General features: G+C 33.7%; 1 protein-coding gene across 4 annotated transcripts in view; it reads right to left on the reverse strand.

The window, feature by feature from the left end:
- Positions 1-1,364: 1,364 nt before the first annotated feature.
- The window catches only part of Cep78 (centrosomal protein 78), a 32,209-nt gene continuing 10,244 nt past the window's right edge, over positions 1,365-23,329 (reverse strand). Inside the window, exons 6-17 of one of the 4 annotated variants that reach the window (XM_078047441.1) lie at positions 22,919-23,032; positions 21,609-21,673; positions 21,238-21,349; positions 18,661-18,678; positions 16,906-17,038; positions 15,580-15,625; positions 13,919-14,047; positions 6,271-6,348; positions 3,968-4,134; positions 2,928-3,099; positions 2,579-2,626; positions 1,365-1,998 (exon numbers count right to left, since the gene is read on the reverse strand). In XM_078047441.1, coding sequence (XP_077903567.1) covers positions 1,435-1,998; positions 2,579-2,626; positions 2,928-3,099; positions 3,968-4,134; positions 6,271-6,348; positions 13,919-14,047; positions 15,580-15,625; positions 16,906-17,038; positions 18,661-18,678; positions 21,238-21,349; positions 21,609-21,673; positions 22,919-23,032 — 1,646 coding nt within the window. In that variant the 3' untranslated portion in view covers positions 1,365-1,434. The remainder of the gene's footprint in view (positions 1,999-2,578; positions 2,627-2,927; positions 3,100-3,967; positions 4,135-6,270; positions 6,349-13,918; positions 14,048-15,579; positions 15,626-16,905; positions 17,039-18,660; positions 18,679-21,237; positions 21,350-21,608; positions 21,674-22,918; positions 23,033-23,329) is intronic. The other 3 variants (XM_078047442.1, XM_078047443.1, XM_078047444.1) reach the window with 3 other exon arrangements.

Raw genomic sequence — 23,329 nt, forward strand, 5'->3', positions numbered from 1 at the left:
AGAAAAATAATCTCCACACTTCTTTAGTGTATCTTCCATACTAAGTGATCTAATGTTCAAACCTAGGACTGTCATTTCTTATTAGCTCATTATTTTCTGAGGAAAGAGAACTAGTTTCAGGCAACATGGATTGTTAAAACCAGGTCTCATCCTCTTGGGTGCCTACTTGAATGTCACATGTCATTGTCTGATGACATTCCAGGAACTCTAAACTACCTGTTTTTGTGGTTCTCTTCATCTCCTTATTCACCAGCTTCTAACTAGTTTAAGACTTAGCTTAGGTACCCAAATGATCTCTTCTTAGATAAAAACATGACCTTAGTCTCACATTATATAATCTTTCTCACAGCTTCCTTTTTCCCTACACATTAAATTCACTCAGTATCCCCACCATGGAATGGAACACACAGTTTTAAAATATCATCTTGAGTCTCTCCACTCCACATACTATTAAAGCGCCAAGATTAATGGATTCAAGAGTATTGTAGTAGTCCTTTGATAACATACAGGAAGGAGTGTTTAGGAGAAATCAGACACTCTCAGCTTTTGTTAGTCTGGTTGTTCTACAGGATTTATCCATGCATATTTTACTGAGGAGGAATGACTTAGTCTAGATATGTGGTCATATTTACATACTCTGCCTTTGAAAAAGGCTGGGGTAAGGGAGGAGGGATGACTTAGTCTAGATATGTGGTCATATTTACATACTCTGCCTTTGAAAAAGGCTGGGGTAAGGGACAGGTATACTTTCTGATAGCTACCCCCACTTTTGCACCTCTAGTGCTCATTGGCTTTTCTCTTGCCATCTGTTAAGCTGTTTCTCTCCTAACAGGGAAAATGGATAAATGAATATGAGCACTGGTTCTGGTTCCAAACCCAGCTGTACTGTTTATATCTGGACAACTTTGGGCAATTCACAATCTCCTCAAGTTCACCTACGGAATGCGCATAACAGTAGTTTACTCCTGTATAGGGTTGCTGTAATCCATAACATGGTTGGTTAAGTACCTAAGTACATGTTTGTTGCTCTGGTTATAAATTAGGACATGTCAAATGACCTCTGGCCATGTGATTTGCATTTCTACATTTAACTTAATCAACTTAATCTCATCCCTTTCTAGTCCCCTTCCCCCCTGCATTGTTGCTGTTGTTTTCTCCTTCCACACAGTATTAGTTCCATAAGGGTAAAAGCTTTGCTTTCTTTGTTGCTGAAAGCCACAGTACCCAGAATAGTATTGTAAACATTTGTTGAATGAACAGTGCAAAGTATCAAAAGGGAAAATATGCCAGAATCTTCATTATGATAAAAAGCATAGATAAACATTCCTTTAATGGCTTCCATTCCTATATTTTAAGACACCATATGCAATAATAAAAACATAAGAAAATTTATTAAAATTTGAAGGTAAAAACATAATTTCAGAAGGTTTAGACCTAGGTCAAGCGTGATAGAGAATGGATGCTTTCTTGAACTTCAAAATCAGATCCAAGAGTATCACTTTCAGAATGTTCTAGTGGATTGGATTTACTTTTATTTGTCTTGGATGAAACAGTCACTATTCTACTTTCTTTCTTGACAGAAACGTAGTTTTTTGAAGACTCACTTTTAATTGACTCATGAACCAAAGACCTATTTTCCCCAATTCCTTTGCTTTTCTGGTTTATAAAGGAGTCAGAATAGGAATGCAGGTCCTTCCCAGGCTGTTTCTTGGCAAAGTGTTTTTTGGTATATTCACCTGCTTGGGTCATTTTCTCTGAGGGTGAACTGCTATTTCTAGATAATTCCTCTTCTTCTCTTTGATTTCCAGTTCCAGAAATCATATCTGCTAAAGGAGAACATGTTCTCGCCATGAATCCTTCAAAAGATTCCTGCCGCTGCTCAGGAGCTGGGTCTTCCAGGTTGTCTTTGGAAGTTCCTGAGGCCTCCTGAGTAGAAACTGGGACATGGAAGGAGTCAAGAGGCAAAGGAATTCTAGCATCACCTGTGATTTTCTGAAACTGGAAAGGAAAACAAAAAATTCAGTCATAAACAAAGCTAACCATTAAAGAGTGCAGAACTTGATTGTAATTCTGTAATCTTGTTGTTAAGCCATCAGCTGATTGCTCAGAAGACTTTAGAGTCATTTTTCCCCACTAATTGTATCTTGGCAAATGACTCCACACTCAAAATGTGCTATATTCAGAGTTAGGTCTAGAACGTTTTCAGATTTTGTGTTTAATGTAATTACTGTCTATTTCCCTTTCCCTCCTTCAAAAACAGCAACAAATAAACCTAAAACAACAAAACAACACCTATTTCCTAAGAAAATGAATTTATTTTCTATATACCACATGCATGTAAGTAGTATCCAATGTGTAACTCAACTGAGTTCTCAAACTGTCAGTTCCTGAGAACAGTCTGAGATTGGTTGATGAGAGATGGGGCTCCAGGTAAGGCAGGGGAAAAGCAGCAGGGGAGTCCTGTGGCAGACAGGTTTTCCCCTCCCATTCCCATCACCAGTGGCTACCTACAATATATTGCCTTTTAGTTATATCTGGACTACTTATTTTTTTAAATTATCTGTATCAGTATTTGTACCTTCATTAGTGTTCCTTCATTGTAAGCTGACTGCATACAAATAGAAACCTAGATGAAATGTGAATAAAATAGACATTTACAAAATTTAAAATTTAGAGTATTTTCTCTAATCTTTCCTTCTTTACTGAAGACAATCTGCTTTAAATCATAAACTGTCAAAATAAGTTTCTTATTTACAATATAATATTATGAAATGGACACAAACTTAGTAATCTCAAACATGGAAAGGACCCTAAAGAGGCTTGTGGTTCCCCAGCTTGGGAGCTGAGGAACAGTTCTCATTTTCTCTCTAATTGAATAATTCCCTTTTTACTAATCATTCTTTGATCATTAAGTTCTGCCCACTTACTTGGATATTCTGCATTTGTCCTAGGGCATTTTGCTTTGGATCTGTTTTTTCTTCTTCAAGTGCCTTCTTTTCTTCTTTAGGTGCACTACTAATAGTAGAATTCATCTGAGGACGACCTAGTAAATGAAAATCTGACTGATCTATACCAGCCATTGTGGCAAGTTGCCCAAGCCTGCATAAGAGGAACAAACAAGAAAGAAGGGTTACTGTAATCTCATCAGAATAACTCTGATTTCCCTACTCCTACAAGCACGATGTATTTGTATAAATGAATACCTAAGCTTCTAAGATCTTAGAAGCCATTACTTTACTTCAGATCATAACCCCCATCTCTCTACATTTCTCAGATCTTCCCATATTCATGCTTGGGGTACATATGGATCTCCAATCCTTCCTGTACTCCATATTCTCTACAACTTTGTATTAATATCTTTTGACTTTATGTCCTTAGCATCACTCCTCCATTTTAAGCTCTAACTTACCAGGGGCACCTTGTGCCTCTTATCCCCATACACTTTACCACTTTTCCTATGATTTCTAAGAATGTGAATATTTCCACTATCAACCCATTCACATACAAAATATCACTCATCAACTATCTCCAACTCTTTCTTTTAGCAAAATTATTCCTGGTTTAGAACCACCAATCTATATTTGTATCTATATCTTTCCAGGAGATTAATAAGCATTACAATAGGACAAAAATATCAATTTAAACTTATTCAACAAGAAAGATGAATAAAAGGCAAGAAATTTTCTACACATTCCTGAATATTTTCAATTATAATTGCCTTTAATTTATTCTGTGCCAAAAGTTATACCTACCAATTACTACAGCACTACGTTTTATGATGGGCTCTCTACCAAGGCAGAATTGCCATTTTGCATTTTTTTAACAACTAATTTTTCATGTAAAAAACAAGTATATTATTATTACACACTAAATATAGCTTACAGAGCTCTGAAAATCACTCAGGTTCCTTAGCAAACTATGATTAAAATTATGGAAGGAAAAATGTCCTAGACAGAAATAAACTAACCCAGCATCTTTAAGGAGATCCAAGAAAGCGTGAAATTTCTGGAAAGAATTCTCAATACTGCCCAAAACACCTTCATCATCCAGGATCATGCTTGCCACGGACTGTGAATGAAGGGCTTCAGACAAAGTGAGATTTATATTTCTTAACTGGGCATTTTCATGTTCCAGCTACAAAAGAAGGTTGAAAGTGTGTGACACAATTTTCATACATTTTTTGTAATCTAAAGAAAAAATTTTAAGTAACAAAACTAAAATAAAACATTTAAAAAATATAATTAATTTGTATAAGTCTTCACAGTGATGACAATAAGAGTAAACAGATCAAAACTTGGAAACATCTAGGCACTGCGGCACACACCTATAATCCCAGCAGTTTGAGAAGCTGAGGCAGGAGGATCCTGAGTACAAAGCCAGCCTCAGCAACTTAGTGAGGCCCTGTCTCAAAATAAAAAAGGACTGGAAATGTGGCTCTGTGGTTAAGAACCCCTAGGTTCAATACCCAGTACCAAAAAACAAAAACAAAAACCAACCAAGCAAACAAACAATTAACAACAACAACAAAAAAAACAACTTGGAGACATTTGACAAAATTTCCTGTTAAACAGGAAGTTATTATTTCATTAATAATATTTCAAAAGATCATTAACTGGTTACATTTTTATACCAGATCATTCTACACTAGAAAATTAGGTGCCTAAGATTTTTCTTTTAAATTAGAAAACGAGGGGTTGTGGCTCAGTGGTGGAGAGTCTGCCTTGCATGTGTGGGCACTGGGTTTGATCCCCAGCATCACATAAAAATAAACAAACAAAATGAAGGTATTGTGTCCATCTACAACTAAAAAACACAAAATAAGTAAATTAGAAAACAAAATATAGAGACTGATTTGAGCAAAGTCTATTATAATTCTGCTAAATGTTAAGGGTTAATTAAGTTGGGAGAGTAATTTAAGATTTGGAAGTCTTGTTAACTTGTTAACTGGTAACGACCAATACTTGCAACCTCCTTGTTGGCTTCTTGAAAATATTTACTCCCCTGCATGCTGCTGCCTCTCATCATATACTTATCTAAAATCATACACAAACCCAGCACTAATTTCTCAGAAAGACCATTACTTTGCAATGTAATTTTTGCCTTATACAATCAGGTGTTCAGTATTTCTTAACAGACTAAGTGTCCTTCAATCTAATGCATTACTATCAAAAATTCCTCCCTATACTCTTTGTACAAATTATATTATTATATATGTTTATAAAAAATGTTCTAGCTTTCATGCATCTTAGTCTAATTTAGTACTCTATATAGTATAGATTTTTATCTGTCATTGCATTTGGGGTGTTTCCACTATCTTATACTTAAATTATTCATTTTATGCTACTGCACATGCAGTATAAGCCTAATAAGTCCATTTCATGCGTCAGAAAATAAACTGCAGTCATATAAAGGCCTAGAGACAAATAAGAGACTACAACTTACTTTAAATATAATTACATGACACTAAATATAAATAAATACAAAGATTAAAATAATACAACCTACTATAAGGATGCAGCCACATCAAAGTTTATAAGAGTTCAATTCACATTAGCCATGCTATGGAACCAACCTAGGTGCCCTTCAACAGATGAATGGATAAAGAATATTCGGTATATATACAATGGAATATTAATCAGCCATAAAGAAGAATGAAATTATGGCATTTGCAGGTAAATGGATGGAACTATAGAATATCGTTCTAAGTAAAATTAGTCAGTCCCAAAAAACCAAAAGCCAGAAAAAAATGTTCTCTCTGATATGTGGATGCTCATCCATAACAAGGGAGAATAAGGTGGGAAAGTACAGCAGTTCATTAAATTAGACAAAGGGGGATGAAGGGAAGGGAAGGGTAGGGAGATGGGTATAGGAAAGATAGTAGAGAACTAGACGTAACTTTCTATAATCATATATGAATACACAACCAATGTAACTCTACATTATGTACAACCACAAGAACGAGATCAAATTTGTAATGGACTGCACCCTATATATGTGTAATTTCAAATTATACCTACTATCATGTATATTTTAAAACAACAAATAAAAAAAATACTCATATATGTCAACAAATACTGTCAAAAACAAATACAGGTATGACATCAAAATAAAAAAGCTTATCCATAAAAAAAATAATGAAACCAATTTGCAATCACTATTATTTTCTTACTTTATATTTAAAAGTTTACATATATGTATGTATATATGGCTTAGAATTAAATCAAACTCAAATTAAAAAACAAAAACTATCAGAATGTAAAACTTATTTACCTCACTGACTCGTTTATCAGCTTTAAGCCTTATTACTCTTTCCTCTTTTAACTGCTTTAGGCACTCCTCCAGTTTTCCCTAGAATGAAGAGAGTAAATATTATAATTCATTCATACTATGATTTCTTATCCCAAAGCTCTTCCAGTTACAGATTCCACCAAGTATTTAGGGGCAGAGCTGGAATTACAGAATACTACTTGTGATATCATACCACACTAATGAAATTAATTAGCAAAACATACCAAATTAGCATGCTACAAATTTATTTAAATCTCACTGTTTCCAAAACATTTGTGGCAGTTCACCCTAAGATGTATACATGATCTAGTTAGTGATTCATAAATGAAAAGTAAAGGCCATGAAAGGAAAATTCTGTTCTTATTTGTGAGTCCCTCATAATAGGAAACTTTTTTCTTTTTTTTTTTTGTACTGGGCAATCTGGACTACTGAGCCACATCCCCAGCCCTATTTTGTATTTTATTTAGAGACAGGGTCTCACTGAGTTACTAAGCGCCTCACCATTGCTGAAGGTGGCTTTGAACTTGAGATCCTCTTGTCTCAACCTGCCGAGTCTGGCAGGAAACTATTAATATGCTTTGTAATTGCAAACTACAATGCATTTTTAAAAAGTAAACACTTTCAAAGAACTTTATCATATGTCAAGCATTGTTCCAGATGTATGAAGAATTTTCTTGGTATTATCTAATTGAATTGTCAAAACCTTACAAGTAAAGTACAATTATTGTGTTATTTTATTCATAAGAAAACTAAGGAAAGGAAAAGTAGATTAACACACTTAAGATCACATCATTAGTTAAGTAGTAGAGCCAGGTTTGAATTAAGGAAGTTGGGTGCCAGTCTTGGTCACAAATACGGTAATCTTCTCCTTCATCAAGGTCAAAAAAATAAAATGCAAATGGGTTAACTCATTTATCATTTTCAGGAACTAAGACTCCTTGAAAGTAGGGGTCACTACTTATGGTAGGCAGAACCTTAAAATGACCCCCAAAGAATCCTTTTTCTGGGGTACCCTCTTGCACCTCCCACTATTCAATCAAACACTTATCTAGGTGTTGCTTTGAAGGGAAGCAATTAAGATCCCCAAAGCAATTGATCTTAAGATAAGAAAATTACCCTGGGTGGATGTGACCTAATCAAGCAACCAATTAAAAGGGACCAAGCTCTTCCTGATAAAAGGTATCAAGTAAAAAAGGAATTAGACACAAGGGAAATTCTCCATTGCTGGCTTCTTTTGAAGTAAGATGTTGTTGCAAAGAATGCAAGGAGGGGATGGCTAACAGCTGAGACAGTCCCCAAACTGACAGGCGGCAAGGAAATGGGATCTCAGTCCTAACTACAGGAAGCCAACTGCTTTTTTCGAGGCTGTTGTTTAGGATTTTTTGTTTGTTTTTGGTACTGGGGATTGAACCTGGGGGCCCTTTACCACGGAGCTACATCCCCTGTCCATCTATTTTTATTTATACTGAGACAGGATCTAAGATGCTGAGGGCTTTGCCAAGTTGCTAAGGTCCCAAGTTGCTGAGACTATAGGCAAGTGAATTATGTATGCATGAATAGAAGAAGGTTCTTTACAGAGCATTCGTATGATAACACAGCCTGACTGACAACTGGGCCTCAGCTTTATGCTCTGAGCAGAGAGGCTTATCATGTCCTACCCCAGACTTCTGACTGATAGAATTGTGAGCTAATAAGTGAGTACTGTTTAAAGCCACCAAGTTTATAGCGATAGAAAATTAATGTACAACTCAACCCCCAGGTTCATAAACAAAATAAATGACTACTGCTGTTTTAAGCCACTAGTTTGGAGTGGTTGTGCAACAGTAAATGAACAGAACATGTATGTTTACTAAAACAACAGGATACATTTTTATTTTAAAGGCTTTGAATATTCACTTAAACATAGTTTCAACTTTAGGTTTAACCCTGCTTATGTGTTGAGTGGAGATGCTCTACTACAAATTGACATTAGGAAAGGAAACTGATAGCATTTTCTGGAGTAATCTCTAGATTATACCAACAATTTTCTCTGATTTCCCTCAGGAAATAATCACAAATGTGGGCAAGGAGAACTATCAACATAATGTCAGAGAACTAAAACAAAACCCTAGAAGTAAAAGTTTCCAAACTGTAATTAGTAAAACAAAAAATAATACATCCATATGAAGGAACATTCTATGAAGCCACTAAAAAACAATGATAATAAAGATCTCAATCAGAGTTACTAAATGTGCTTTAGAAGTATCTTTAAAAATTTTCTGCATTTTTTCTTTGAGAGATGGTTCATAAGGTTAAACATATTCTCTGAAGAGTATTCAATGACAAAATATTTTGATACTTTCTTTTTTTTAAAAAAAAGTTTAGATTATAAAATATTCAGATGTGCTAGGCATAGTGGTGCATGTCTTGATTTTTTATGATCTACCCTCTTTTTAAAAAAATGTTTTGTTATGTAATCCCAGATTACAAATTCAAGGCCATCCAGAACAATTTAGCAAGATCCTGTCTCAAAATTTAAAAAATTGGGGGCTGGGGCTCAGTGGTATACAGTGCCTGCCTAGTACGTGTGAAGCGCTGGGTTCAATCCTCGGCATCACATAAAAATAAATGGAGGTGTTGTGTCTATCTACAATTGCAAAAACATATTTTTAAAAATTTTAATTAAAAAGGACTTGGAGATGTGACTCAGTGGTAAAGCACCTTTGGATTCAATCCCCAGTACAAAAATAAAATAAAATTCATAAAACCACGCATAAATGGTTTTCCTTTAAATTAAAATTTTCATTATACTCAAATTTTTCCTTAATAAGTATATACTTTTATACTCAGAACATGTTTGAAAATAAGTAAATGCTCTAAAAACTTCAAATTCTTTGTTTGTTTCTTTTTTTTTTTCTTTTCTTTTTTTTTTTTTTGAGACAGGGTCTTACTAAGTTACTAAGGTTTGTCTGAAACTTGCTATTATCCAGTCTCAGTCTCCCAAGTAGCTGGGATTATAGGTGTGTATCACTGAGCCCAGTAGTAACTTCTGATTCTTTAATGTTAAAGCCAACCAAATATTTACAGCAAAAGGGAAAAAGAAATTTCAGAATGCCTCTTCTTACTATTCATATAATGGTTTTAATACTAAAAACTGACACTGAAATTTAAGCAATGATGCAAACAAACAACAACAAAAATCTCTCATCACTGGAAAGAGATTAAACTTTTCCATTCTTGACTGGTTCTATATAGAACACCAAAGTACAATTACATGAAATAGTTTCTCCCTCTAGTGGAATTAAAACATAATGTCCCATTTTCATGAAAAAATAATACCCCTTTGTCCTAACCACTCCTTTAGGATTAATTCATGCTCCTTGAAGAAAATAGGGACTATGGAATAAAAAATTACAAAGTAAAATCACTCAACAAAATATTCTACTAATTTGTATTCGTACTATCAAATCCAAGTGGATTCTTCTTCCCTGTCATACACCAATGGTAGTTTAAAAATCTGCCCCAATATAGTCTGCTTTATGTTTGTGTCAACAGAGCTTTCTCCTCCTCTGGAGTTTGATGTCCTTCTTCCTTCTCAATCTTCCCTCCTCCCTTCTAACTGTGCTGAATACATGGTAATGTGCTTCAAGTTTTTTTAAAGCTCTCAATCACACAATCACTGGAAGTTACAAATCTAGACTGGTTGTTCTATACTGAATTCATCTTCCTTTTGGGTTTATTTTTTCCCCCGATTTTGCTGGATTACATACATTTTTAAACAAGGAAAGCTGCAGCATAGGAGGTAAATTTTCAAATTTGTTAATGTACAAACTATCCTATTCAGCCACCACTTAAGACTGACAGCTTGGTTACATACAAAACCCTAGGTGCAAAATTATTTGCCTTTAAAACTTTGAAGTATCTTTCCAATGCCTTCTGGAATCTATAATAGATGATAAGAAGCATGAAAAAAGTTAATTTTTATTCTTTTTTTTCTTTTTGAAATGTCTCTCCTCACTGTTTTAAAATTTCACAATGAAGAGTGTCTAATTATACATTATTATTGCTGTATGTATATAGGTGACTGTATGACCAATGTGATTCTGCAACCAGTACAATCAGAAAAATGAGAAATTATACCCCATTTGATTCAAATGTATGAATTGTCAAGATCATTGTACTGTCATGTGTAGCTTAAAAAAAAAAGAGTGTCCAATTATATAAGTCTATCTTCATTCATCTTGTTCAACACAGGGTAGCCCTTTGCAAAACACCTGAGACCTTGATTTACTGTTAAGAGATATTTGCTTGCTTTTGGAGGGATAATTTCCTTCTCTCCTGACCAGAGATTTCAGCCCTTAATCTAAAATATGAAATGCTTCAAAGTGTGAAAGTTTTTAAGCAACAACATGGTGCCACAAGTGGAAAATTGTACATCTGACTTCATGTGAGGTTGCAGTCAAAACACAGGCATATTGGGCTGGGGTTGTGGTTCAGTGGCATAGCACTTGCCTAGCATGTGTGAGGCATTGGGTTCAATTCTCAGCATTGCATATAAATAAATAAAAGTCCATTGACAACTTAAAAAAAAACCCACAGGCATATCAAAAATACTGTATAAACTTATCTTCAGGATTTGTGTATAAGATGAATATAAAATGTAAGTAACTTTTGGTTTTGAAACTTAGGTCTCAGTTCCAAGACATTTCATTATATTTGCATATATATGCAAACATTCCAAAACTAAAAAATATGAGACTTGAAAACACTTCTGGTCCCAAACATTTCAGACAAGGTATAGGTAACATGTAGTAACATGTTAGACTTCACAGACACAGCCTCAAGACCATATCATTTGTCATATTTTCCATTTCTTTGTTTTACATATAATGAGAAATAAGTTTCCTTAACTCCTATTGAATTTATTTCAACAAATGTACACATATTTGGGGCACTCTACCACTAAGCTATATTTCTAGTCCTTTTTATTTTGAGACAGGGTCTCACTAAGTTGTGGGGCCTGGCCTTGAACTTGTAATCCTTCTGCTTCAGTCTCCTGAGCTATTGGGATTACAGGTATGTGCCACCACACATGACTCAACAATCATATTTTAACCTCCAGAGACCTTTCTTGCTTTCTGAAAGTTCCTTTTTAAACTATACCCTATTATTATTTTATAGATGCCTTTTTCCTAAAATATTTTTGTTCTCTCAATTATTTCTGGCCCTACCAGGATGCATTTTTCATCTTGTTTTTCGCCTGTCATGTAAGTTTTATTGAGCCAGCTGGTGAACCACAGTTATTTTGTATTTAAGAATAAAAGAGTAGAAGCTCGGGCTGGGGATGTGGCTCAAGCGGTAGCGCGCTTGCCTGGCATGCGTGCGACCTGGGTTCGATTCTCAGCACCACATACCAACAAAGATGTTGTGTCCGCCGAGAACTAAAAAATAAATATTAAAAATTCTCTCTCTCTCTCTTTCCTCTCTCACTCTCTCTTAAAAAAAAAAAAAGAGTAGAAGCTCATTGGAAACTGATGATTGGCTTCTTTTATGCATAAAGAAGTGGGCCACCAGTTAGGTTACGATATCCCCAACTGCCCTTTTCTAGAGCATGAAATTCACACTAGTTACTCTACTTCTCAGATCATTTACCTTTTTTCCAAAGTCAGATTACCTCACTTTAAGAGAGTGAAGGTAGGGCTGGGAGTCAACTCTTCTACATATAAACTGTAAGGAGCAACTCCTACTTTAGTCACAGTTCTAATCCCATTCCCTCTGGCAGGCACAGCTGAGCATGGAGCAGTTTCTGCAGGGAGGATTAGGTTCCCTTTGAGCATGGGCTGCCCCTGTGCATATTCCAGGTGATGATTTTCTTTTATTCTTCTGTTCAGTTAGATTTTCTTCCACTTGTTTTCTATTTTTCAAAATTGTATTAGAATTTCTTCTACAATGGCTTTTTTTTTTTTTTTTTAATTTTGAGACAGGGTCTCCATAAATTGCTGAAGCTGGCTTTGAACTTGCAATACCCCTGCCTCAGATTCCTGAGTTGCTAGGATTATAAACATGCACCACCACATCTGGCCTAGAATTTCTTCTAGACTGTTGATTGCTAGGGGTTTACATAGTTAGAATTTTTGATGCCATCATTTTAGAGGGTTCTCAAAATGAAGAAGAGCTTAGAGGACACCAGAAATTCTCTATCTACATTTTTGAACCTTGATCTTTCCCAATGGCTCTAACCACTTTTAGAAATATAATCTTGTAGTGCCCTGGTGAAGGGAATAAATGTAACACATCTAAAACAACAATGGATTAGGATTAGATGATCAAAGATTTTGTCTCTACTTGGCAAATTAGTAATTTTTAAAAAACGAAAGTCTGGTGCTTTTTATTTATTTTTTTCTTTTAGTGATAGGGATTGAACCCAGAGCCACATGCGTGATAGGAAAATATTCTACCACTGAGCTATGCCTCAAATGGCTTTCTATTTTTTTTTCCCCACGGATCAGTAATCTCCATAGTCACATAAAAATAGGAAACTGCCCTTCAACTACAGGAGAACATGGCAACATGGTGCCATCTGTGAACCAAAATGCAGGCCCCCGCCCAGATACCAAAGTTGCCAGCACCTTGATCCTGGATTCTGTAGCCTCCAGAATTGTGAAAATTAAATTTCTATTGTTTATAAGTCAGTAGATAAACATAGAAAGGGATAACTTTCTATATTTTAAAGTCTCATTCTAAAATAAAATCATAATTTTATGTGGGGGGCTAGGTGTGTAGCTTTGTGGCCTGTTATGTGCAACACCCTGGGTTCCATCCTTCGTACCAAAAACAATAAACAAAACAAACAAATAAAATAAGAACTTTGTAGTACACACACACAAAGAACAGGAACTCTCCAAATGGTGTGTCTCTTACTATAAGTCATAAGCTCTACTTTAAAATTGAAAATAAATAAATACAATCTTTTTTAAGGTACAAAAATATTATAAATTTTTATTTTCTGGTCACATAAACAGAAGAATAGAATGAGATTAGATGTGAGGCAATATTAAGTAACAAAATTTATTTATGAAAGGAGAATATCAAAACTTTTCTTCCCTTTTACTTTTATTAAGCACAAAGTTATAATTTTATCTTACAAGAAAATTCAACTAAACCATCAATCTTTAATTAGTTTTTTTAAAATTTTTTAGTTGTTAATAGACCTTTATTTATATGCAGTGCTGAGAATCAAACCCAGTGCCTCACACATGCCAGGCAAGTACACTATCGCTGAGCCTCAGCCCCAGCCCATCAATTTCTTGGTATGTAAAATAAGAACAATGAATTGGGTGACTATATCATACAATATTTAGTTTCCTTGAGTTTATTTTATGATCTCCTTAAATATAATACTCTATGATTCTAAAAAAAGAAAAATATATTATTCGTGATATGTTTTGATTTTTATTTTGTAGTAGTCACATGTTCTTCTGTCCCCTTGCTCTAAAAAAAGAAACCTTTCCAGGGGATATGAATTAGAAAAGGGGTAAACAAATCCCATGCAAGGTATCCAGGGTTGTTTCACAGTCAAGCTTTCTGCCAAGTTAAGTACCACACAGTTTCAAATAATCTTCCCTATATATTTAAAGTAATAGTTTTGTACCTGTAATGCTTCTTGTTTTAAACAAGTTTTCTCAGGCATTTCATGAACACTTTCTGAAGAATCATCAACCTCTTCAATTTCTGAGGATGAAGGACTCTCTACTGTCACAGTCACAGGAAAATCTGATGGCTTAAATAAAGAGGACAAGATTGTATAAACAATAATATCAATCAAGTACCAAATATAAAAGGCATCTAATCAAAGTGATCTTTCTGAAATATTTAAGTCCCTCAGAAGCTCAGGTGTAACACAATGTAAGAAGTTTCAGAGAAGAATAAATTTTTCCTCCTCTAAAATTGTTCTGGTTGGGTCCCTTTAGTCACAGCAGTGAAAAACTTGATTAAAACACTGTTACTGTATTACATGGTTATGATTAATATTTGAAATTTCCCATTTTAGTTTAGTAAATTTCTTGCACATGAATCAAGTAAGAAGCCAGGACAAACATTTTTTCTCAGGTCAATTTTATACTGCAGATGAGAAATTTACTCTGCACTATCCGACACAAAGAGTCTATCAAGTACAATTTTTTGGAGGAAAATTCCAAAATTAGGAATAGATAAAGTAGGGAGACTGATAAAGAATTATAAGAATGATTAGTTAATAAGCTAAATTGTAATTAACAAACATTAAAATGACCTTTTAATAAATCACACACACAGATATACAATTAAAACTGGCCCATCAAACTACCTTCGCATCCTTAAAACAATGCTATACTCCTGTCAAGTTTCATTAGCACTGGAATGTTGCTTAATGTTTCCTATCATTTAAAAACTGACTGGTCCAACTTCATAAACAGTCTACAGATCAAAAAAAGTATTGATATACATCTGAAAAACAAGTCACTAGATGTAATTTCTACCATAAGCAGCAAACCATGCAGTATACGAAAATCTTCAATGGCAGAATGAGATGTATACCCATCTATTAAGTAGGCAGGGGGCAGTACTGACACCCCAGGTGCTCCTGTCTCAATTTCGTTAGTGTTGTTTTTATTTTAATTTTTATTTGTTTTAATTAGATACACATGACAGTACAATGATCTTAACATATCATACATTTGAATCGGATGGGGTATAATTTCTCATTTTTCTGAGTGTACAGGTTGCAGAGAAAATTTATGGTCTCTTGGGACAACTGGGAGAAGAACCAAATACTCTGATAGAATCAGTTTGCTCCAAGACTGAGAGGCTATAGGACAGGGAATATGTGTGGCCCTGGTGAGGGAGAAAGAAATGGTATGAGAAATCAGAGGTTCTGGCATTTGTTGCTTTGTTCTGGGCGTAGGATCTAAAATTATGTAGAAATGCATATATCTCCCCAAAACAACATTTCTTGAAAACCAAAGGACATTTTTGAGTATGATAGCTTCATGTATCAAGTCAGTAATGGTGGTTGAAATCATTTCAATAGTAGTTTATGAACTGAAAAAATGGCTTCTTTGGCTACAGATGAAACTACAAGGTGCATGGTTGTATGCCATATACATATAATCATACTATGGTGTTGAGAGAGCAACCTGAAAAATTTTAAGTGGATTAACTTCAGGGAGGGAAGTATTTCTTAAAAGGTTCTACTCAGGTTTTAAAAAGCAGAGAATGACCCTCCATCTTTCTTAATCCAAACCTCTACATATTGCAAATATGATAAGCACATACCTGCAGCTGATCAGATATATCACGAGTTTTGATTGATGGAAAACCCCTAAAAAAAATCAACAAATTGTTATATTTTGATGTAAATGCAGCATCAGTTAATACCAAGTATTCACACTTACTAGTACTATTATCTATATAGAACTATGTATAGAAATAATCTCAAAATAAGTACCTAGAAAGCTTTACGAGGGAGAAAACTGAACAAACTGCAGCATAATGATTTTTTGATAACTCTCTGGGAAATGCATTTCAATTCTATGCTCAAGATGATTGAGATTTTCAGACTAACTTCTCTGATAATAATTACTCTCTGATTTACAGCTCCTTCTGATCAGAGTAGACTAGAGATTACTAAGCATCCCAAGAAAAAGACATGAAAACACAAAGTTATAAATTAAAATGTAAAATCTGGTATTTCAGCACTAGTTTATGTAATAATAATTCACATTACTAATTATAAATAAACATAGTAGTCAGTTGCCTATTATATACATCAATTTAAATGTGAGCAACTGAACAGATATTTTACATAGTACCTATTTCTAGACCTATTTAGAATCAATTCTTTATTGTCTTAAGCAACTATTAATCCTTAAGTTCTTCAGTTATTAGAAAATAAAGTATAGTGGTTTTATTTTATTTTTTATTTTTAGGTAGCTACAATATCTTTATTTTTCATTTATGTGGTTCAGAGGATTGAACCCAGTGCCTCATGCATGCTAGGTGAGCACTCTACCACTGAGCCACAACCCCAGCCATGTATAGTAGTTTAATGCCCTTATCAAGCCTAAAATTACAGTATAATTTTTTAAAACTTCTTTGACAAAAATTATTGCAAATAGCTACGTCCTGGGTAAATAATTAGCTAAAACTTATTAAATTTTCTTTGATTCACTAAAATGGGAGTTAGGCCAGATAAGTTAGTAAGTCTAATCCATACTTCTTATCCACTTGGCATTAAACTATTTCCCATGCCTATAATGCCCTTTTCCCTATTCTTACATATCCAAATTTCTGCTTCTGTCCTGTAGGACTCAGTTACACTACACATGGGTTTTCTGAAACCTTTTCTTACCTGCACAAATAAAGATAATTTCAGTCTCCTATGAACTCCCATGGGGTTACAACCTGTTGTGACACTTAAGATGTAACATGAAATTCCTAGTTATACTAATTTTTTTGTTTTGCTTCCCTGAAGGACCCATTAAGCAGAAACCATGTTAGTTATCTTTTTCTCCTTGTAAAAACAACCAGATAACTTCCATATAATAGAAGCCCCCCCAAAAGAATTGTGAATGACTAAAAGATGGGAAAAAAAAATCCCACCTGCTCCTTTTTGCACGTTCTGCAGTACGCCATGGCAAGAAACCAGATACACCAGGTGGTGGAGGTTCAGAAGTACATTCTTTACAAAGGGTGTGTTTTCTTCCACTGTTTACAGGTTTCTTTGTCGCCAATCCTGTATTAAGGACAATGTTAAAAAGAAAGACTCCAGATGCAATAAAAGGCTATCTATTAGTTATTATGTGCACATTCTTAAAAGGATTCAAATGAGCAATTAACAATGATACTAAACCAATAAAACACAATCAGTCTATAAATTTGTTTTTTGTTTGTTTTTTAGCTGCGTTGGGAACAAAACCAGAGTCATGAGACAAAACCAGAGTCATGTGACAGGCAAGCACTACACCACTGTGCCACATTCCCAGCACCCAATTTGTAAAACTCTTATTAAATAGGGCAGCAGTGTTTTGAAAATTTAAGTTCTCCAGGGTAACAGGTTATAATTTTGACTAAAAGTATATAGGTCATGCAAAACATGCCAAAGTAAATACAAATATATTCCAAACAATGAACAATTGTGCATCATGCAAAAACATTCCATTTACTGAATCTCAAAACATCTTGAGTATTTCTGAATCTCAAGGTCAGATCAAAATAGGTATACCCATAACTCCTGCCCAACAGAACCTTCTGAATTAAAACAAAATTTCACCTGCAGATTAATTTTACTACATAAAAATTATCAAAGTTAAAAGACTGAAGGTACTGGGTAGTAGCTGAGTAAATGTTATCCTCATAGTAACTAAGAAATGACCTTGAGTGCTCATTTGATTTTTTAGAAACTACAAAAGAAATCAATAAAACATTGGATAAAAGAGTGCACCTACATTTCAACAATGAAGAGTTAAGTAAGTATCTTTATATAAAACACTTGGCAGAAAAAACTAGATCTATACCTTTGTTTATTTTTTTAATGTGGTGCCAAGGATCAAACACAGTGCCTCACACATGCTAGGCAAGCACACTCTACCACTGAGCCACAACCCCAGCCCCAAAAGCTATATCTATATATATTGACACTTTATTAGAACAAACCAGATATTAAAATTCAAATTTAAATATTTGTTTCTAATATTAGTGAGAACAAATAATATTCATTTATTAAAATGATTATATTTATCTTTCCAGTCTGTTTTACTAAACAAGGGCACTTTAGCCATTATTAGGATGGCATCTAAAATAAAATGTTTGTGGTAATATAGGAAAAACACTTCATATATTGTAACTTATTGATAATCACCACATGGTGTTATGGGATTTCTCTGGATACATTTACATGCCTCTTCAAATACACAGGAGCTCTATTCATATTCTCCTTTTCCAGTTTTCTTTTTTTTTTTAAACCTAATTATCTTCACACACACAAAAATGTTCCTGTGGATAGCCTTCACATATATGGCATTTCCTTCACTTTCAGAATGCAGGGCTGGGGTTGTGGCCCAGTGGTACAGCACTTGCCTAGCATATGTGAGGCAATGGGTTCGATCCTCAGCACCACATAAAAATAAATAAAATAAAGGTCCATCAACAACTAAAAAAAAATTTTTTAAAAAGTGCAAACAACTTTTTAAATTAAAGTCAAAATAAACCTATTTTGGCAGAAGATTAAAAATATAATAAAACTTCTTATCCTCTTTCGGCACATATAATTACAACATGAATATGATACAATTCACATATTCAACCCCTGTTCTCACTAAAATCTAACTATACAGCCAAGACTCTGATTTGGCTTACCTCTATGTCTCCAAATAACTGAGGCAAATAAAAAAAAAAAAAAAGGGCCCAAGAAACAAAATTACTCTTAAAATACCTCAGTGGTTTGTAAAATTCAGCCACATTCCCACTTTCTTTAACCATGCTGAGAAACAAATTTGATTTTATTCTCAAGTATGATGCTTTATTACACAAACTAGCCACTAAAATTACAAAATTTTGAACATGTTTTATATAGATGTAATATACATTTTCTATTTTTATTTATAAACACCAATAGAAATACTTAAAAGAATGCTTACATGATATAAACCTTTAGCAATATTTAATTAGTGTGATGTCACCAGTCTCAATTGTATATACTATTTGATTGACAACTAAAATATCACTGTTCTGATACAAGAGTTGGTAGATAAGATAAATACTATACTTTTATGTACTACTACCTAATACATTTATTACTATTCACTACAAATAAGCTGGTTAACAGTAAATAAAAATACAGGTTTTAATAAAACAAGAAGTTATAGGTATGAAGATGTTTACACTAGGATTTTTTAAATTATTAAATACTTAAATACTTCAATCTTTTCCAGCTTTTTACCAGTTTAAAATATTGACCCATCAACTCAATAAAACCTTATGAATGTATTAAAAAAGTAACTATTAATCATATAAAAATTTACTATGAAATGAAAAAAATGCCAAATTATATTTATGCTGACAGTCAACAGAAAATATTATTTGACAGAATAATGAAATTGGAGGTGTTTTCTGTTTTTATCTCCATTGCTATTATAAAACAATACCTTAATGAAAGCTAAACAAAAATCATCAAACAACTTTAAAAAAAATTATGTTGAAATATATCTAACAAAAATTTCCATATTAATCTTTTTTGTGTGTATGTACAGTATTGGGGACTGTACCCAGGGTCTCACACATACTAGACAAGCGCTCTGCCACTGAGCTACATCCCCAGTTCCTCATATTAACCATTTTCAAGTATATGCCTCAATAGAATTAAGTCAAACAATTTGTTAAGATTTCAGATTGAATCCAAATAAAAGATTACCATTAATTGTTCAGTGACCTTGATGTATCTGGCATATAACTAAAGTTACCACAAATCTTTAACTAGTAGAAAGTTGGCAGATCCTAAACATAAATTTTTTTTCTATATTAGTTCTTATGGTTTTACTGTCTCAAAATTCAAAGTTATTACAAAAAAGGTCAGTTTTCTAATAGATTTAGATTAACTTATTCTACTGTCATTTTTTCTTTTCACAAAGAAAAAAATTGTACTAAAGATAATTTGTTATAGAAAATAAAAGTTAAGAACTCTTTAGAAATAACACAAAAATTTTAGTGAATTAAATTACTCCAAACCGAAATTTACTTTACTCGTTGTTAAAGAGTTTTATTTAAAAGGTTTTTCCCATTATACTTGGTCACAAAATCATGGATATTTTTATTTCTAACTATTATTAGATTAAGTATTACTTGGAAGATTAAATATACATTATAACAAGTAATACAGAAAACATTTTATTCTAAAACATTCCATCTAGGGTCAATAAACTTATTTGCAACATTGTTTCATAAAGATTATATATATATATTTTAAGTTCTTTCTTCATCATTTAAAGAATCAAGGTATTATCTAATATCTAATAACCTTTTTTCTTTTTGGTACCAGGGATTGAACTCAGGGGCACTCAACCATTGAGCCACATCCCCAGACCTACTTTGTATTTTATTTAGAGATTGAAGGTGGCTTTAAACTCCCAATCCTTCTGTCTCAGCATCCCTAGCTGCTGGGATTATAGGTATGCACCACTGTGTCAGGTTTTAATACCTTTTAAGTGGGATTTTTTTTTTAAGTGGGAAACAAGGAGAAAAAATGTTGTTTCCTATAGTTTTAAGAAAGGGTACTACTCCATTAAAAAAAAAAAAAATTGGAACACACACCTATAATCCCAGCAACTCAGGAGACTGAAGCAAGAGTATCACAAATTTGAGGTCAGCCTCAGCAACTTAACAAGACCCTGTCTCAGAATAAAAAATAAAAAGGACTGGCCTAGTGGTAAAACACACCTGCTGTGTTCAATCCCCAGTAACCCCCCCCAAAAAAAAAATTAAAAACTTTTTTTTTAATTAAAAAATTTGAAAAAATTAGATTCGGGGCATGCCTCTGGTTGAGCACTTGACAACGAGCTCAAAGCCCTGGATTCCTCTGTAGCACCATAAAACAACAAGGGACAATAAAAAGCAGTGACACCAAAGGGCATCCCAATTTCAACTGCAAAGTATGCAAGGTAATCATCAATTGGGAAACACTGAAAATGATGAACATTTTATGAAAAACAAAAAACAAAAACGGCTAATTAAAAAAATGGAAATACTAGTATTCTTTCTACAATGATTCATTTAACTATTTCTACATTCTATAAATTCTTGTTATCTGTTTCAGAACAATTACAGTCCTGAGAAGATATACATGTGTCAATACAGACAATAAGAGTAATTTTAACACATTAGAACACACGGAAGATATAAATTTTAAAAGTATTAAAAAGACAACATATATAGAGTTACCAATTCTAATAGTAGCTTTTCCTTTTCGACTATTTCCCAGAATTATTGTTCTCTTTTTCTGTTTAGCAGTTTTAGATGGTTCCCTTACTGATGGAGAAGTTATCCACTGGTACTGGAAGAGAGATATAGGTAATTTCAGTACTGGTATGAGGATTCAACCTTAACTCAAATTTATTAGGATATTCTTAACAAAAGGTTTGCAATTTGCAGTTTTAGGATTCCAAATTAAGTCTCAAAATATTTTTAAAAACAGAAAAGCCACCTTAACTGACTGAAAACTTCATTTAAGAAAGTGCCCTGGCAATTTTATTTTACTAAAAACAAAAGTAAATGAATAAAAATTCTTTCTAGAGGACTAAAACATGTTATACCTCTGACTTAGCACTCCTTCCATTCTGAAGAACTTTTTTGATAACTGCTTTCATCATAGAATGATCTAAAGTAAAATGAAAATTGAAATTGTAGTAACTTTTCCAATGAGTGGCTATTTCTATTTAAAAACAAAAGTCAACTAATCATTACTTTTCCCATAAAATTAAAATATTCAAACCAAAGTTGTGATACACCCATGAAGCTGCTCCTCTCTCATCCTCCTTTCCTTAGTAACTGTACCACTCTGTCATACACATTATCACTGAGGGACATTTTAAAAATTACTATTTCCTTCATAGCTCACATCTAATCTATCTACAAGTCGTCTTCTTAGTTATACTTTGTTTCATCACCTCCAACCTTCCACCCTAAGCTAAGCCATAACCATCTCTCACTTGGACCACTTCGAACTAGTCTGTTTTCCTTCTTATTCCTCCCAAATGAAATGCTAACTTGGATCATGCCTTTTTCCAGCTCAAAACTCTCCTGTGGTTTTAATTCACTCTAAATAGTCCAGGTCCTTACCTTGGCCTTTAAGACCTCAAAGTAGCCCCTGACTAGCTGTCTGATCTCATAGGATACCAGATTCTCCCTCACTAAGTGCTCCAACCATGTTGGTCTCCTTGCTTTTCCTTAAATACTCCATCAACTCTACCACCTTGTACTTTTATTCTCATTATTTCCTTGTTCTAGAATTGCTAACTCTTCTCTCCACTCAGTTCTCTCTGTATGTCACTTTTCCAGTGATGTTGTCCCTTAACAAACCTATCTAGTACAGTCTCATCAGACCCCATCTGTTTTCTTATTTTAAGGCATTCTTGCACTTCCTGCTATCTCAAATTACACTACTTATCTGTTTACTCATTTGTATTTGATTTCCCCCATTAGAACATAAGCTGAGTGAGAGTAAGACTTTAACTAGCTGGTAAGTTTAGTGCCTAAACCAGTGTTTGGCACATAGAAGTATTCAAAAATTATTAGTCAAATTAGCAAATGAATGAAATGCTCTCTCCCAAGAATTCAGAGGTTCCAGAAAAAAAGAAAAAAAAAAAACACAGAAATAATGCTCTTGGTAGAAGCAGGTTTATTATCTGGGTTCACCTGTATTCAGAGTAGCAGCCAAGAACAATTTACAAGTATAACTCATTTTAATTGGCAAATCACCTGCTAAAAACATAAGGAAGTACAAGATTAGAAAAGTATAACATTAGGAAGATAAACATATTAAGCTTTAAAAAATGTCAATACATGAACAAATTCTTTTTATTCTGCTATTTGTTAGTTTTTTTAAAAAAATGAGGTGACATACCAATGAGTGAATTTTTTCTTATATCCAGAATGACCAGTGTTCTATTGGTTTCAAGGGCCTCTAGTAAAGCTTTGGCTCCTTCATTGGTGAGGCCACACTGCTGCAGGTCAAGAGCTTTTGATGAAAAACAATAGGTCATTTGCCAACTCTCTACATGTTTTTTTTTATTTTTTATTTTTTAATTTTTTTTATTGTTGGTTGTTCAAAACATTACATAGTTCTTGATATATCATATTTCACATTTTGATTCAAGTGGGTTATGAACTCCCATTTTTACTCCGTATACAGCTTGCAGAATCACATCAGTTACACTTCCATTTCTCTACATGTTTAATATTCAGACAACTCTCATTAATGTTGGAGATTCCTGAACAAGACGAGTCATGGAAGGTTTTTAATCTTGAGTATTAA

This window comes from Ictidomys tridecemlineatus, chromosome 4 (genome assembly GCF_052094955.1).
Source record: "Ictidomys tridecemlineatus isolate mIctTri1 chromosome 4, mIctTri1.hap1, whole genome shotgun sequence".
Classification (NCBI taxonomy): Eukaryota; Metazoa; Chordata; class Mammalia; order Rodentia; family Sciuridae; genus Ictidomys; species Ictidomys tridecemlineatus.